We start from the raw sequence: 18983 nt of genomic DNA, 5'->3' as shown, positions 1-18983 counted from the left end.
TCTATTCTCAAGACTCACCTTTATCTCCAGACTCGGACCTTTATCTCCAGACTCAGACTTTCGTCTCCAAACTCATACCTTTAGCTCCAGACTCAGATCTTCATCACCAGACTCAGATCTTCATCTCCAGACTGAGACCTTTATCTCCAGACTCAGACCTTTATCTCTTAACTCAGACCTTTATCTCTTAACTCAGACCTTTATCTCCAGACTCAGACTTTCGTCTCTAAACTCATACCTTTAGCTCCAGACTCAGATCTTCATCACCAGACTCAGATCTTCATCTCCAGACTGAGACCTTTATCTCCAGACTCAGACCGTTATCTCTTAACTCAGACCTTTATCTCTTAACTCAGACCTTTATCTCCAGACTCAGACCTTCAACTCCAGATTCCAGACTCCGACCTTCATCTCCAGACTCCGACCTTTATCTCTTAACTCATACCTTTATCTCCAGACTCAGACCTTCATCTCCAGACTCAGACCTTCATCTCCAGACTCCGACCTTCATCTCCAGACTCAGACCTTCATCTCTTAACTCATACCTTTATCTCCAGACTCAGATCTTTATCTCCAGACTCAAACCTTTATCTCCAGACTCAGACCTTCATCTCCAGACTCAGACCTTCATCTCTAAACTCATACCTTTATCTCCAGACTTGGACATTCATCTCCAGACTCAGACCTTTATCTCCAGACTCAGACCTTCATCTCCAATTTCTGATCTTTATCTTTACATACCACATTTCAACTTTGACCTTAACATTTCCAGATATTTTACCTTTCAACTCCTTGCAAACACTGAACTGATTTTTGCCTTCATCTTCAGACTTTGACCTTCAACTTTATATAAAAGTTTCTACCAAATCACAGTGAATGTTAGGCTGTTGGAATCTGTCTGAACTTCTCTGTAAACAGTTCTTGACTTATACTGTGACCTTTATAAAGTTGATGTGTTTTTAATAAAATATATTTGGAGGCAAATTCTGCTGGAAAAATGTTGGACAGAACTTCCTCTTGAAATCATTGAACTAGATGTGAATATCTCATGAGTGAACTTAAGAGAAGGACACTACATGAAAAACTTTTTTATCATGTTTATTTGTGATACTGTTAGAAGATTGTTGTTAATGACATTTAGCATTATTACGTTTACAAGCATATTTATTGATGTGGAGACATGAAATCATTCCAGGTTTTACATGTACATAATTATATATATTTCTTATTTGTTGGTAAGAATACATTCAGGATTAATAGCATTACACAATATATATATGGTTTATATTTTAGAATAATTGTTTAAGTCTTTTGTTTACATTTCATATTTGCTTTGTGAGAACAAAATTATATTTTCACAATGCAGAATTTTATTTTTTTTTGCCAAAAATACAGAAAAATAATTTGTCATATCATTTGAAACAGAAGAAATTTATGGATGAATATATGACATTCACGAAGTTTTAATGCCTATCAGTGACTTTTAAGTAATTTAAGAGTACCTTTGTAATTTTTTATTTTGAATTTTTGCAACTTTTAAAACTAGTTAAAATTGTTTCATTCTTCTTGTGCATGTATAAGTGATACCCATGCAAATTTATTTTTATGTTACTGTAAGTAGTTAGATAGAAGATATATTTTTGTATATACTTCAGTGACCTGTAGCCTGAACAATCAGTGTAATGTGTTCTGTAGTTGATGTTTAAGACAATTTATATTTACATTGTGAAACAAGTTACCACAATAGATACCATGATTCAAATCTCCAGCTATCTAAGAGGTCACAAATTTACTAAGATTATTTTTGATATCACTGTTTTTTAACAGCATTATCTGACACTAGATATCTCCTGCCCAGACAGCAATTTGCATTTCATGCAATATCATCATGATACATGACATGCTTTACAATTACTACAAGCAATCCACTATCTGATTCAATTGTAGGATTAGCTTTCTATAACAGCTGATATTTTTTTTATTTTGTCATAAAATGATTTTAAAAATCTGTCAAAAATAATAATGAAGAAAATATTAAGACATGATTATAATCAGATGTATAATGTATGATAGAAAATCATGGATTAAATTTTTCTCTTAAGCTATATCAAGATTGCTTTAGCCACATAGAAAGCTTTGCTTAATTATCTGCCATCAGGCTACAGGAAAACAAAATGCTAATTTCATAAAAACTTGGATTCAGTACAACAGATAAATGTCAAAACATTGTTGAACTGGGGTACAATGATATGTTTTACACAAAATTTTATTGTTTAGCATGAATTTTCCTATTGATTTTTAAATATATCTATTTACAGCATTTGATAAGGAAAAGTAATAAACAAAGGTTCAATGATACAATGGGTCAATGTTACCACAACTTTCCTTTCAAAAACAATGTATAAAATGTATTTTCTTGTTTGAAAATAAAACCATGTCAAAATATCAATCATCAGATGAGTATATCTAATTTATTGAAAAACCTACATGTACGCAAAATTTGAACTGAGAAAAAAACCTCTTTGAATCATGCCTTCATATGCAATATCTATTAAATGAATATTTTTTGTGTAAAATACAATGATTTTTAGCCCACCATCATCACCAATTGTCAGGCAGGCAGCCATTTTGGATTATTTCTATGAAGTATGTTATCGCAATTTCTTGAAATGTATGGGACGAATCTCTCTTAAATTTCATATGTAGGTTCCTCCTGGTTCCTAGTTGTGCCAATCTTATTTTGGGATTTATCAGAATGCGGCCATTTTGAATTTTGACTTTGAAAGTTTGTTATCGCTATTTCTTGAGAAGTACTTGATTGATTTTTCTTACATTTCACATGTAGGTTACCCTTGGTCCCAAGTTGTGCCGATTTGATTTTGGATCTGATAAAAAAAACAAAATGGCTGACATGCAGCCATCTTATATTTTAACTTTGAAAGTTTGTTATTGCTATTTCTTGAGAAGGACTTCATGAATCTTTCTCAAATTTCATATATTGGTTCCCCATGGTCCCTAGTTGTGCCTGTTTGATTTTGGGTCTGATCAGAAAATCAAAATGGCCCATAAGCATCTTGGATTTTGACTTTGAAAGATTGTTGTCACTATTTCTTATGAAGTACTCTATACATCTTTCCCAAATTTCATGTAAAGGTTCCTTAATGTCCCTAGTTGTGCCTTTTTGAGTTTGGGACTGATCAGAAAAACAAAATGGGAGAAATGCAGTCGTCTTGGAATTTGCGTAGTAAAGATTGTTACTGCTATTTCTGAAGTATTACTGTATGGATATCTCTCAAATTTCTTACATATGTTTCCTTTGGTCTCTACTTGTACTCATTTGATTTTGGGACTGATCAGAAGAAACTAAATGACTTCCAGGCGGCCATTTGTGATTTGGCAGGTAAAGATTATCATTGCAATTTTTGCAAAGGAATATATTATTATCATTAAGAGCAAAAACAGGAAAGAGAAGAGAAAAAGACCCCTCGCGTGTTTCCATCCGAGCCAACAAGAGTGATTTATATAAGTTGGAAAAACTTGCTTCGCAATTGTTGTATAATAAATAAAGTTTATTATTATTAGAGAAAAAGAAGAGAAAGGAAAAGTTCCAACATTCAAAGAGCAAATAAAGATCAAACAATGGTGGGTGCCAAGATCCCTCTGGGATGTCTTGTTGAGACTTTATCTCCAGTGACCTATTGTGATCGCGTTTTTCATCCTTCGTTGTGCCTCAATTTCTTCTATTGTAGAAGCAGCATTGAGGAAAGGCCATGTGTCAATCACACACTAAATTGAAGTCATTATTGCTTGACCTATGATTAAGGTAATCTATAATACATAACCTGGTCTCTATGGTTACAAAATACATGTTTTTGTGATGGAAAGTTTAGTATCATTTAGATTAAAGCATTACTGATGGGATCCCTGCCTTTTGTCACATGACTGTATATTCCTTGCTTATTCAAGATGGCCACTTTCGATATAGTTACCAATTCTCATATATGTACATCCCATTTAGTTTGGGGTTGTTATTAGTTACCAAATTTCTTTGCTGACTGTGGGATATGTATCTGTAATAATTCCATCAAGGAAGTGTCCAAAGATTGTGCACAGGATCTAAGGAGTCCTAGGACAGATTTAGTGTGTATTCACACCATTGTAGTACAACATATTGGTGATCATCAATCAAGGTTCAAGGTCACCCTTGACCACTTTCGCAATAAAATACCAGCTTACAAGGTATTTCATACCATGCACCCATGATTTACTTAAAGAGATCTCAGAGGGATGCTGACCAGGGTATAATCTTTATCATATGTTGTATTGACTTAATCATAGGGTAACATCAATAAACAAGGAGAGGAAAGTATACAACTCCATCTAGTACATAATTAAGGACCAGGGGGAACCTACAAATGAATTTTTACAGCAATCCATTAAGTATTCCTCAAGCACAACAAACTTTTGTAAAATCAAGATATGGCCCCATGTTAGCCACTTTATTTCTTTCAATCCGATTGGAGATTGAACGAGCTCCACTAAATACGGAGATCAAATGAATACTACGAAAGACAGGAATTGAAATTGCACCAGAAGAGACACACATTTATAGGATGTTGGAACTAATATATATAAAGATCAAACTGCAGATTTGGAATTTCCTTTCAAGCATAAAAGAATGATCTAAGAATAAGATATCAATTAACTCCTACTTGATGTCATAATTCACTCGGAAATATGTGTGTGCACCAAACCTGCTTTATGCTGAAATTCTGAAAACTAATGATATTCACCAAGTTGTTTCAGACACGTATGGCTTGGCCCCTCAATCTGCATGTGCCCAATATAGTCCAGCCTCGTTCCCAGTCTGTACCTGGCGTTTTCTTGCAGGTTCAATAAGTTCTACCACTTATGCGAAAGCGTCAGAAGACTATTGTAAAAATACAGTCATTTCAATTTTTCTAATCAGTTCAAATGTCCAAAGGGCATAACCAGAGACCATTGGGAACCTACATATGAAATTTGAGAAATAGATTTCCTGTGCTTCTCAAGAAATACTGGTAGTGATACAAAAAATTCATTATCAAAATCCAAGATGGCGTCTGTTAGCCCTCTTGTTTTCAAATTCATACTCAAAATTTGAGGGTACAAGCGACTGTTGGGACCTTACACATGAAATTTGAACAGTATCTTTCCATAAATTCTTAAGAAATAATGAAAACAAACTTCAACTGTCAAAATTCTAGATGGTCGTCTGTTGGCCATTTTGTCTTCCTTAATAGCCTCAATATTATTGTGAACAACTAAGGATTGAGAGGAACCTTAACATCAAGTTTCAGTTTCAAATTCTGATGATGGTGGGCTAAAAAGATCACAGGGTGGGGAGGTAGATTTATGTAAACTCTTGCTCAACCAGGATATATTAAACATTCTTCCTAAACATCTCTAGAAATAGCAATAAAAAACCATTCATTACCTGATCAGATTCAAAATCGTAACAGCGCAACTGTGGACTGAGGGGAACCTACCCATCAAGTTTCAGAAATGTCTCGCATACTTCTCAAGAAGTCATAATCCGCAATGACCACAGGTCAAATATTTTGTTATTATGATCAAAATCAAAATTAGATGGGCACAAAAGACAAAGGAGATTTTACGTATGAGGTTAGAGAAATATCCCTCTAGTAGGTATGTAACCTTGGTAAATACTAACCACAATGTACCACTCAGAGAGAAGGTAACCCTGGTAAATACTAGCCACAATGTACCACTTGGCTAGAGGGAAGGTAACCCTGGTTAATACTAGCCACAATATACCACTCAGAGAGAATGTAACCCTGATAAATACTAGCCACAATATACCACTCATAGAGAATGTAACCCGGGTAAATACTAGCCACAATACACCACTCAGATAGAGAGAATGTAACCCTAGTAAATACTAGCCACAACATACCACTCAGAGAGAATGTAACCCTGGTAAATACTAGCCACAATGTACCACTTAGATAGAGAGAATGTAACCCTGGTAAATAGTAGCTACAATATACCGCTCAGATATGGAGAATGTAACCCTGGTAAATACTAGCCACAATATACCACTCAGATAGAGAGAATGTAACCCTGGTAAATACTAGCCACAACATACCACTCAGATAGAGAGAATGTAACCCTGGTAAACACTAGTATTAATATACCACTCAGAGAGAATGTAACCCTGGTAAATACTAGCCACAATATACCACTCAGATAGAGAGAACTTCTGTTTAATTTGATCGGTTGAATGACAGGCTAGTAAGCCAAGGGTCACGGGTTCGAATCCTAGAGGAGCATTGAAATAGAAAATGACCTCTGTTACATTCATGATTAGCAGTATTTTGTAGGAGAAGCTGACTGCTGGGCCATGGATGCGGGGCCATGAGATGAATATATCATTATGGTCCTTTGAACCAGGTGAGCTAAAAAAGAAAGTGACACTACAAACAATTTCAACTAAAAGTTTTACCATTTATTTCTAATGACCATTTCAGACATGGACAAGTAAAAGTGTCATTTTCTAAGGAATACTATTTAAGTATACAAAAAAATATACTGTGCATTCAAAAGACATACATAGATATGCTATCTAGTTTTTACAGTAGTAATGATAATGTTAAAATTTCAACATCACTGACATGTTTTGAAAAGTGGAATTTTCGTTGATTGTGTTGTGTGTTAGATTCTTGAAGCATGATGTTGGGACTGTATCAAAATATATATCGTAGAATTCTAATTTACACAGAAATTCATGTTCACAAATACATACAACATTCAGTTAAACACAGACCAGTGTATCAGTGATCATAGCCATCAAATAGCATCCTTGAACCAAGGAATACTTAAAATTCCAAACACTCTTCCATAATTAACAATTACTGCATAAAGTGTGTATTGTGTTACAGTGTAAACAGTAGCTGCCAAGTCAATATGTAAGATGACCTGCGATTGGACAGAAAAACATGATCTAGCCTTGACAACACAAACTACAATGTACCTGTTTCCAAGGCCATCTTGATACAAAGGCCATCTACAAAGGCCACCTTGATATAAAGGCCACCTTGATACACAGGCCACCTTGATATAAAGGCCACCTTGATACAAAGGCCATCTACAAAGGCCACCTTGATACAAAGGCCACCTTGATATAAAGGCCACCTTGATACAAAGGCCACCTTGATACAAAGGCCACCTTGATACAAAGGCCACCTTGATACAAAGGCCATCTTGATACAAAGGCCATCTTGATACAAAGGCCACCTTGATATAAAGGCCACCTTGATACAAAGGCCACCTTGATACAAAGGCCACCTATAAAAGCCACTTTTTTATGCCTTTGTATGGGATTCATAGATATTTCACCTCTATATATAGGACACTCATATATAAAGGTAAATTTTCTCTGGCCTCTATACACAGGTTTGACTTTACATGTACTAGCTCTCAAACAGATTATAATGATTATCATGTGGATCCATGATAGTTACCAACTATACAATATCAAAACCAGATTGATTCCACACCAATAAAACCTTACAATGGTTCAAAAGTTTGATTGTTTGTTTGTAATGCTAGATGTATACATACATGATTACCGTTGAAGGAAAACATACCAACCCTTCAGAAGGAAACCTCTGACATCTCTATTGATGTAATCCAATCACATATACCTATTACAAATATGAAAATCATGTTCTTAACAGAATTTGTCTCCAAACATTTCAAATGTAACTTTATCAATAAAGAAAGTAACACAATTAAGTTAGGTGTTTGATCAGTATCTCCCAGTATTCAATGTCATCAGGCTTTGATTTTTCCACTCTGGTTTTAACTGAAGTTTGATGACATTTCATAAACTGATCATGATCACCATGAGGTTTTACACTGCCATTGCACCACAATTAATGTCAAGAGTATTTTCTACATAGTTACTGTCACTTAAAATTCAACTTTACTTTAACAAGATATTTCATGCGTATCTGTTTTGTGTCATACACAATGAATTCGTTGTAGTTTAGAGTGTAGCCTTTCGGATTTTTAACTCCAGTATCCTTACTCTTGCCAAGGGGGACAACTGTGCCATCAGATCTGCAATATTATGCAAACAGGAGTCTGAGTATGTTGTAGCAATTCTAAGCACTCAAGAAATAAATTCAATGAAGCTGTAAGATAAAATGCTTTAACTGTTTGAGTATTTGTATTAAGGGGACAATTTCTAATGAGTCACAAAATGTTGACCAAATCCAATATTTTACTCTCCTTGATAGCTAGTTTTTTTGATGGAACTCCTTTAATGATGAACAAATCATGAACCATATATCATAATCATGAACCATATATCATAACCATCCCTTTCAATCATAAAATTTATATTTCATCGGATCTATTTCAGTTTCTCATTGGAAAAAGATTCTTATCAGTATCCAAGCACTCAGCAAACCAAGTATTTGGAATCCCCAAGGGTTGATATGACTTACAGTGTTTTGTTGCAGGCTGGATCTGGAGCTACCCTACCCAGGCCCCTTGTGCTGTGTTTGCCGGGGGGCAGCTTGGCTGCATTATAATCAGCGTTGAGTAAGTCATTAGTCTGTCCCAGAGAGACCTGGAACAAAAGGTATTGTCCACCTGATAATCACCTTGATAAGATAATAGTAACATTTAATATCATTCAATTATCTTCGATAAAAATGTACTGTGTAAGGCATGTGCCGAAGACATGCACACTTTGTGAAACATTTACCTCTCCATTGTGGTAATGATTTGTTTTTTTACTTTCAAATGTAGGTCAAAGGTCACGACCAAGGTCAAATGGTGAAAAACTTTGGTACCACCATCAAGGTCTTGTCATAAGGAACACACATGCAGAATGTGAAAGCCCTACCACTTATAGTGCAATAGCTATTGTCAATGTTAACACTTTTTCAAATGTTGGTCAAAGGTCACATTCCAGGTAAAAAATGTTGGTTATGGGCAAGCTTAAAGTTGAAAACAGACAGCACAAAAATGATATGCCCCTGATCTTTCAATCTGGGGGCATAATAAATATGTTTTCTTACTTGAGGAAAAAGCAACCTTATTACTAAGTTTTCAAATAATGCCAACACACACATAACATTAAAGTATCTTGACGTCCTACTTGATTCCTATTATAATTCAAACTTTACCTCACACAGAAGGATGAGAGCTGTGTTTTTCGTCTTGGTGGCAAAGCAGTAATTTGCACTTTTACTGGACATGTCAGCAAAGTAGACTCCCTTGCCAAACTGTAGTAGAGTTATTAAGATTTGAGTAATACAATGGAGGTTGATTTAGTAAATATAGTTGTAGATTTTACAACAAGATGTACTGCTCAGTTATCAGAATATCAAATTTAGGGGACAAAAATGACCCATAATTACTCAAGGTAAGGATTGCTTTTAAGATGTTATGAGAAATTTACATTTTATTTCAAATGTTTACAATCAATATCAGTCAGTGCAAGATATTGTTATCTACATATGTCAACAAAGAAATACTGTTATGATATATTCAATACATTTCTCATCAAAATCTTTAAAATGCTATTAAGGATATTTTCAAACTGAATCTAAAGCTTTCATTACCTTAGGTATTCTTACATCTCTAGTAACAAATCCTACATACCATATATCCTGTGACAGGAGCCTCTGGTGGAGCTATCCTTAAACCTCTACTCAGAATTCCAACCCAATTTGTTAAACGGGAGCCGTGCCACAGCAACATCCTATGACAAAAGACAGGCTAATAGTGTGATATTGCTACTGCAGTTCTGTTGTGAAAATGATACCCAATTCCTTCAAAACCTGTTGGACAGCTCCATTAGATATATCAATTTGTATTATTGAAGTAATTTTGAAGTGAATACATCAAAAATGTTGAATCTTTTCCCTTCATTTGATTCTTTTCTCTGTTCTTGTTCTTAATTACGTGTAATTTGAAAATGCCTTAGAAGAAACAGCAAACATAATCTACAGCTGTCAAATCCAAAATGATTTCCTCCTGGCCATTTCAGTTTTTTAACAGTATCACATCTAGGGACTAAGAGGAATCTAAATATGGAATCTGAGAAAGATTCATCAAATACTTCTCAAAAAATAGCAATAACAAACTGTTATTGTCCAAATTCCCAAATGACTGTCGGCTATATTGTTTTTCTGATTTTTCCTTAAATCAAAAGGGCCCAAATCAGGACCATGTGGAACCAACGTGATGGATGGATGGATGGATGGACGGGTGGATGGATGGATGGACGGATGGATGGATGGATTGATGGATGGATGGACGAGTGGATGGATGGATGGATGGATGGATGGATGGGTGGGTGGATGGATGGATGGATGGATGGACGGACGGACGGACGGACGGACGGATGGGCGGGTGGATGGATGGATGGATGGACAGACTGACATATAGACCACAGAGGTACAGCAATTTGAAAATGAAAATGTATCTGAACGTTTTGTGTCCTATCAAAGAAAGTGAAAGTTTCTTCTTTCATTTATTTTACAAATTTTGATTACAAATGTAGCACCAGAGCAGATAAGTAATATTTTTTTGTTTATGGTTAAAAGAAGTAGGTTTTATCTGTGTATTGTTACATTATCTAGGAGAAAACTTAATGATATGTGTGATTTGAAAAAAGACTATATTAACATATCCTTTAAGAATAATTGAAGTAAGATTTTGTCCTTGCCTATTCTTACAAGATCTGTAAAATATACTTTACCTATTTCCATAATCTTTAAACACAGTTGCTTCTCCTTCTTTGTCAACTTCAAAGATGTCTAGTACCTCGTACTTGTACTGGTTATGTGTGGCCGCATGGGTGTTAAATAAGTAATCTTTTATCATCTAAAACAACACAAATCATCTGTTATCATCTAAAGTAACACAAATTATCTGTTATCATCTAAAGTAACACAAATCATCTGTTATCATCTAAAGTAACACAAATCATCTGTTATCATCTAAAGTAACACAAATCATCTGTTATCATCTAAAGTAACACAAATCATCTGTTATCATCTAAAGTAACACAAATCATCTGTTATCATCTAAAGTAACACAAATCATCTGTTATCATCTAAAGTAACACAAATCATCTGTTATCATCTAAAGTAACACAAATCATCTGTTATCATCTAAACCAACACAAATCATCTGTTATCATCTAAAGTAACACAAATCATCTGTTATCATCTAAACCAACACAAATCATCTGTTATCATCTAAACCAACACAAATTATCTGTTATCATCTAAACCAACACAACAAAATGTGGATTTGAAGGCTTTTGCAGATCGGAATTTTCTCGTTTTTAAATGCCCATGCAATATATGACCTACCTTAAAGTCATCTCCATTGTGGTCCATGGGTTCCATTTTACACTTGAGTGAGTGGTAATGTCTATCTACAGGATTTTCTGATCTATCTCCCATTTTCAGAGTCTTTATAGCAATCTCAATATCACTGAGTGCCTACATAAACATACAACCACTATTAACACAGCAAGCATAAACCACAATTTTACTGTACAATACTAGCCTGGTACCAAGCTTAATCATGTTAAATCATCTTGAACACCCTATATCTGTCTGGTACCAACACCCTATATCTGTCTGGTAACAACACCCTATATCTGTCTGGTAACAACACCCTATATCTGTCTGGTACCAACACCATATATCTGTCTGGTAACAACATCCTATATCTGTCTGGTAACAACACCCTATATCTGTCTGGTAACAACACCCTATATCTGTCTGGTAACAACATCCTATATCTGTCTGGTACCAACATCCTATATCTGTCTGGTACCAACATCCTATATTTGTCTGGTAACAACACCCTATATCTGTCTGGTACCAACAATATCACCCAACATATATCTGTCTGGTACAACATCCTATATCTGTCTGGTAACCAACATCCTATATCTGTCTGGGTAAACAACATCCTACAACATCCTATATCTGTCTGGTAACAACACCCTATATCTGTCTGGTAACAACATCCTATATCTGTCTGGTAACAACACCCTATATCTGTCTGGTAACAACACCCTATATCTGTCTGGTAACAACACCCTATATCTGTCTGGTACCAACATCCTATATCTGTCTGGTAACAACACCCTATATCTGTCTGTCTGGTACCAACACCCTATATCTGTCTGGTAACAACATCCTATATCTGTCTGGTAACAACACCCTATATCTGTCTGGTAACAACACCCTATATCTGTCTGGTACCAACACCCTATATCTGTCTGGTACCAACACCCTATATCTGTCTGGTAACAACACCCTATATCTGTCTGGTACCAACACCCTATATCTGTCTGGTAACAACACCCTCTATCTGTCTGGTACCAACACCCTATATCTGTCTGGTAACAACATCCTATATCTGTCTGGTAACAACACCCTATATTTGTCTGGTAACAACATCCTATATCTGTCTGGTACCAACACCCTATATCTGTCTGGTAACAACACCCTATATCTGTCTGGTAACAACACCCTATATCTGTCTGGTACCAACACCCTATATCTGTCTGGTAACAACACCCTATATCTGTCTGGTAACAACACCCTATATCTGTCTGGTAACAACATCCTATATCTGCCTGGTACCAACATCCTATATTTGTCTGGTAACAACACACTATATCTGTCTGGTACCAACACCCTATATCTGTCTGGTAACAACACCCTATATCTGTTTGGTACCAACACTCAATATCACCACTATATCTGTCTGGTAAACACCCTAATCACCCTATATCTGTCTGGGTAACAACATCCTATATCTGTCTGGTACCAACACCCTATATCTGTCTGGTAACAACACCCTATATCTGTCTGGTACCAACACCCTATATCTGTCTGGTACCAACACCCTATATCTGCCTGGTACCAACACCCTATATCTGTCTGGTACCAACACCCTATATCTGTCTGGTAACAACACCCTATATCTGTCTGGTAACAACACCCTATATCTGTCTGGTACCAACACCCTATATCTGTCTGGTAACAACACCCTATATCTGTCTGGTACCAACACCCTATATCTGTCTGGTAACAACACCCTATATCTGTCTGGTAACAACACCCTATATCTGTCTGGTAACAACACCCTATATCTGTCTGGTAACAACACCCTATATCTGTCTGGTACCAACACCCTATATCTGTCTGGTAACAACACCCTATATCTGTCTGGTAACAACAATATCTGTCTGGTACCAACACCATATATCTGTCTGGTAACAACACCCTATATCTGTCTGGTAACAACACCCTATATCTGTCTGGTAACAACACCCTATATCTGTCTGGTAACAACACCCTATATCTGTCTGGTAACAACACCCTATATCTGTCTGGTACCAACACCCTATATCTGTCTGGTACCAACACCCTATATCTGTCTGGTACCAACACCCTATATCTGTCTGGTAACAACACCCTATATCTGTCTGGTACCAACACCCTATATCTGTCTGGTACCAACACCCTATATCTGTCTGGTACCAACACCCTATATCTGTCTGGTACCAACACCCTATATCTGTCTGGTAACAACACCCTATATCTGTCTGGTACTATATCTGTCTGGTAACAACACCCTATATCTGTCTTGTAACAACACCCTATATCTGTCTGGTACCAACACCCTATATCTGTCTGGTAACAACACCCTATATCTGTCTGGTACCAACATCCTATATCTGTCTGGTAACAACACCCTATATCTGTCTGGTACCAACATCCTATATCTGTCTGGTAACAACACCCTATATCTGTACGATCATGCTTTACAAGCTTTGGACATTAGGTCCCTTGATCCATTAGAGTTCAAGTCCTAATATTTGAAATCTTATTTGAAAAAAAAAGATTATCTACATTTCATTTCTGTAAATGTGTGTTTTTAAGGAGGATTTATCACATAATGATGAAAAAGGGTTTTCTGGCAAATTTTCTACTGAATGTAAAATGTACTGATATGTTGTTACCTTTGGAATAAATTGAATTCAACTTTTTTCATTGTTCATTACCTCAAGAAGCTGCATTTTGAGTTCTACAACCTCTTTGGTCCGAATCACAGGTGGCGTGCGCATCCTTAAACAGATCACTTCTAATCAGATATACAATATCATGGGTATTACGAAGCGTAAGTAATACTTTATCTATATACAAAACCAAAATCATCTATATTTGAATATTTATTTCTATATATTCATATCTGGTTATCCTGCACATATATTTGCTATTACAACTGTATCCCTTTTCTGTATGTCCATAGACATAATATTAAACACTTCTTAAAATATATCTTGGGACTTTAAAAAAAAAAAGAAATCTGTTTTAAAATTTCTGCATCTACTTTTGAACTGACTGGTATTAATCATTTAGTGTTAGATGCAAAGATTGATGGAAACACTATTCTCCAAAAAACTCACATGTATATATTCTTTTAAATGCAACACTGAAAATAAATCCTTTATGTAAAAGTTAAATTTGAAGAGCTGATATCTTAAAACAATTCTGGTAGATGAATGGAGCAGATTCAGGGTTGCATAGACACAGGTTTTCTGACTTAAGAATAATAGGTTTAGAAACGATAATGTTAAATAGTACAAACCCAAATTCGTGGGGAATCCTTGTGTAGAAATCATCACATGCCCGACTGAGTCGTGTACCAAAGTCATTGTTGGTTATACAGGTGTCAATGACTTTCAGGGCAGCATATCCTGCTTTAACTTGTTCTGTTGTTAGCTTTCCTGTATAACATGGAAACATCAACAAAGTGAGCACGGGCCCACATAGATATACAGCTCCCCCCCAATCTTGTATACAACCTTTTACTACAAAAATTGACTAGGGCAACTTTTGACCTTTAAACTTAATCAATGACCATCAAAATTGACTCGTGTGTTGTGATTCTATGGTGCGAACATAACAAAATTGACAGAATAGAAGTTCATAAAACATAGCCAGTAGAAGATAACACTGTCATCTTAGTCAACTATTTTGGAATTTTTTTGTCATCAATGATCTGATTGTTGAATGATTTGTAAGTGCCTGTAATTGATCTGCAACTTAGACTGCTTTCACTCTAATGTAGTGAATTTCCTGTCTTCTCCGGATTCTGCTCTTTTTTCTGATGTTCATTAAGTCAGACCCCTTACAAAAATTCCAAAGCAGCATAGTTCTTGTAGCCAATCTTGTGTATACATATTCTTTGACATTCCTCTGAGATCTAAGGATGGACTAGAATATTTCAGAGTCTTGAGAAGTTTCATTTTTGATTTGTTCTTTTCTCTGGTGTTTGTTTCTTAGTCATTTTGCTTTTATCAAGATCGTTTTTTTTTCTTCTGGATTGCCCAATCAGGGTGTGCACATGTTTTCACTGTGGATGTGATTGTGCTTCTAGTCTTGTTCTTATGTGACGCTAATCTGACATCTGTTAAGCAGAGTTCATACAATACCCATCTTCTGGTGTAACCTGTAGTGCGATCGAAAGCTGAGGTATTGGTGTCTATAGACCAATACCTTGATAGTGTTATTATATTTCTTGACTCTCAGACATTCATGACCAAATGTTAAAACAAAGCAAATTGAATACAGTACATTGTTACCATCTTCAGAATATTTATATCGATGATCTTTCTCACCATCTTGTCAGACTATTTTTGACCAGTGTACATAGGATTATAGTAAGGTTGAACAAATTTGTTGTTTCCTTACCATTGAGGACACTACCTACATCAGTGCTACTGTTTCACACTGGTTATTTGTCTGATCAAGAAGACAGTGTTGTCATCAAATCATTATATTTCAACCTTCTAATGATTGTATTTATAAGAACTTTTAATATAATGACATGAAGAATATGTTCCAAAATGTACCAAACCAGTTTAGAGCTTCATGAAATAACTTGTACACAAGGTTATAATGGATGGATGCATTCACAAACAGATGACTTGTTTACTACATACAGTGCCCACCATATCCTTCTTACATAAGTGGGAGGTATAAAAAGGTAGAGGGAGGTATAAAAAGGTAAAGAGGGAGGTATAAAAAGGTAAAGGGAGGTATAAAAAGGTAAAGAGGGAGGTATAAAAAGGTAAAGAGGGAGGTATAAAAAGGTAAAGAGGGAGGTATGAAAAGGTAGAGAGGGAGGTATAAAAAGGTAAAGTGTGAGGTATAAAAAGGTAAAGAGGGAGGTATAAAAAGGCAAAGGGAGGTATAAAAAGGTAAAAAATGTAATATTGACGACGCTGCTGATTAATATGACAGCACTGCCTTGGACATTTAAATCAGGCCTGCTTCCAATGTCCACAGTGCAGTCATAGTAATCTTCAGCATAGGCCTATTTATATATTCTGAATAAAAAGGTAGGTGTAGTAATTTTTTTATTGTTTCTGAATGCAACTGGACACTCAGCCAAGAAATTTTCCTTGAAAAAAGCACAGGCGCCCTTATTGAAGCATCCTAAAGGGTCATACACGTTTATATGTATGTAACAAACTACAGTTAGTAACAGATGTAAAATTTTACAATTACTATGGAACTTCATGAATCCATCGTTCTACAGCAATGTAAGTAATAGTTTCAAAAGTTATATAAAGACACTGACCTAGAGGAGCTTTTTTTGCATCATATTTCATCTCAATCACAGCCTCCTCCATAGATTTGATGTCGCATATCAAATTCACCAGGTCCTGAATAATACATGTTGTGGTATCATAAATGAAAATCCTATCAAGAAAATGTACTGAGAAAACTGATTTCACTGACATACATATCTTCAATATATATAGGTCCATCCCTGCTACTTCAACCACTCTCTGCAGTCATGGAACATTTCATGGCAAAAATGAAGATTCTGCATGCCACATGAAAAGAGTAGTTTGATCCTTTGATATTCATCAAACCAATGTTGAGATCACATAACAGTATATTGTACTGGCTTCGAAGTTGGGCAATGCTCCTATGTAATCTTAAAAGGAGCATATCAGCCTGTGATTGGTCAGTTTTTGCTCCTGAAACTCACCCCTAGACTAATCAAATTATGCTGCACGTGCCTTCAAGTTTGCCATGAAGTGTTCTGGGGTTGCAGAGAGTGAATGTGAGCATAATCCCTGGATTATCCAGGATGATATAGGTCTACAAGGATGTATTGTTGTATCAGAATTGATACCAATAAAAGGCATTATTTTCAAAGGGTTCTGTTTTTCGCATTTATGTGGATAGACCAAAATTGTGAAAAGAGACACATTTGAAAACGAAACAAATGGAGAACCTCCTAGTCCAATTTGAAAACTTCATATCTACATCTGTATATTTGATTGTGCCCCAGGGCCATCATACCTGTAGACTCTGTTCGAGTTTCGAGGGAGGGCATTCAACATCCTTGTCAATACTTCCCGAAGGTCCAGCATCCATTTCATCATCACCTTCCTAGAGCACAATATCAAGTGGTTTAGAATATATTACATAATATTAATGTAACAGCTCCAGCTTACTGTATAAAGAGGAGATAACTGTTTTACTAGACAAGATTTACATTATCAATGTAACAGCTCCAGCTTACTGTATAAAGAGGAGATAACTGTTTTACTAGACAAGATTTACATTATCAATGTAACAGAAACACATGTACTCCAGCTTACTGTATAAAGAGGAGATAACTGTTTTACTAGACAAGATTTACATTATCAATGTAACAGAAACACATGTACTCCAGCTTACTGTATAAAGAGGAGATAACTGTTTTACTAGACAAGATTTACATTATCAATGTAACAGAAACACATGTACTCCAGCTTACTGTATAAAGAGGAGATAACTGTTTTACTAGACAAGATTTACATTATCAATGTAACAGAAACACATGTACTCCAGCTTACTGTATAAAGAGGAGATAACTGTTTTAATAGACCAGATTTACATTATCAATGTAACAGCTTCAGCTTACTGTATAAAGAGGAGATAACTGTTTTACTAGACAAGATTTACATTATCAATGTAACAGAAACACATGTACTCCAGCTTACTGTGTAAAGAGGAGATAACTGTTTTACTAGACAAGATTTACATTATCAATGTAACAGCTCCAGCTTACTGTATAAAGAGGAGATAACTGTTTTACTAGACAAGATTTACATTATCAATGTAACAGCTCCAGCTTACTGTATAAAGAGGAGATAACTGTTTTACTAGACAAGATTTACATTATCAATGTAACAGCTCCAGCTTACTGTATAAAGAGGAGATAACTGTTTTACTAGACAAGATTTACATTATCAATGTAACAGCTCCAGCTTACTGTATAAAGAGGAGATAACTGTTTTACTAGACAAGATTTACATTATCAATGTAACAGCTCCAGCTTACTGTATAAAGAGGAGATAACTGTTTTACTAGACAAGATTTACATTATCAAGGCAGTGTGTCCTCATTAAAATTACAAATTTTCCCAAGGTTAGAAATATGCCTCCATGAGCATAAACAGGGACCTTCTCTATTTTATTCATTTTATTTTTTATTTTTTCTGTAAGACAGGATTTCGTCATTCAAAAGACAATTCATACCCAATATTGGTAATAAACAAAGCACATCCAATCTGCTGTTATTGGGCTGTGTCCTACACAAAACACAGCCTGATTATTGAATCATCTCAAGCCGACATACAACTAAAAATTCTATATAGAATAGGCATACAGTAAATATCCGGTCAGTTCAAAAAGGTGGGTAGTTCAAACACAAGATTTTTTCAATAAAAACAATAATTTTCTGCCTAGTGATGGATCAAACCATTTCTAGTTTGTTACACTTATGTTTCAATTTGATCCAACACATCACGACACAACGTCGTAACATGGTGTGCAAGCCAGCTGACACAATTCTAGGCCCAAA

The 18983-nt window shown here is 35.6% G+C and overlaps 1 protein-coding gene across 2 annotated transcripts in view; it reads right to left on the bottom strand.

The window, feature by feature from the left end:
• Nucleotides 1-6486: 6486 nt before the first annotated feature.
• LOC132561637 (poly [ADP-ribose] polymerase 2-like) overlaps nt 6487-18983 on the bottom strand; it is a 32073-nt gene continuing 19576 nt past the window's right edge. The window contains exons 9-18 of one of the 2 annotated variants that reach the window (XM_060226338.1): nt 17436-17525; nt 16702-16786; nt 14704-14842; nt 14117-14180; nt 11400-11531; nt 10781-10905; nt 9679-9778; nt 9201-9299; nt 8514-8638; nt 6487-8124 (exon numbers count right to left, since the gene is read on the bottom strand). In XM_060226338.1, coding sequence (XP_060082321.1) covers nt 7971-8124; nt 8514-8638; nt 9201-9299; nt 9679-9778; nt 10781-10905; nt 11400-11531; nt 14117-14180; nt 14704-14842; nt 16702-16786; nt 17436-17525 — 1113 coding nt within the window. In that variant the 3' untranslated portion in view covers nt 6487-7970. The remainder of the gene's footprint in view (nt 8125-8513; nt 8639-9200; nt 9300-9678; nt 9779-10780; nt 10906-11399; nt 11532-14116; nt 14181-14703; nt 14843-16701; nt 16787-17435; nt 17526-18983) is intronic. The other variant, XM_060226339.1, reaches the window with a different exon arrangement.

Source organism: Ylistrum balloti, unplaced genomic scaffold, assembly GCF_031769215.1.
Source record: "Ylistrum balloti isolate Yb309-2 unplaced genomic scaffold, AGI_CSIRO_Ybal_v1 Utg371248, whole genome shotgun sequence".
Lineage (NCBI taxonomy): Eukaryota > Metazoa > Mollusca > Bivalvia > Pectinida > Pectinidae > Ylistrum > Ylistrum balloti.
This window is presented reverse-complemented; position numbering and strand designations above follow the sequence as displayed.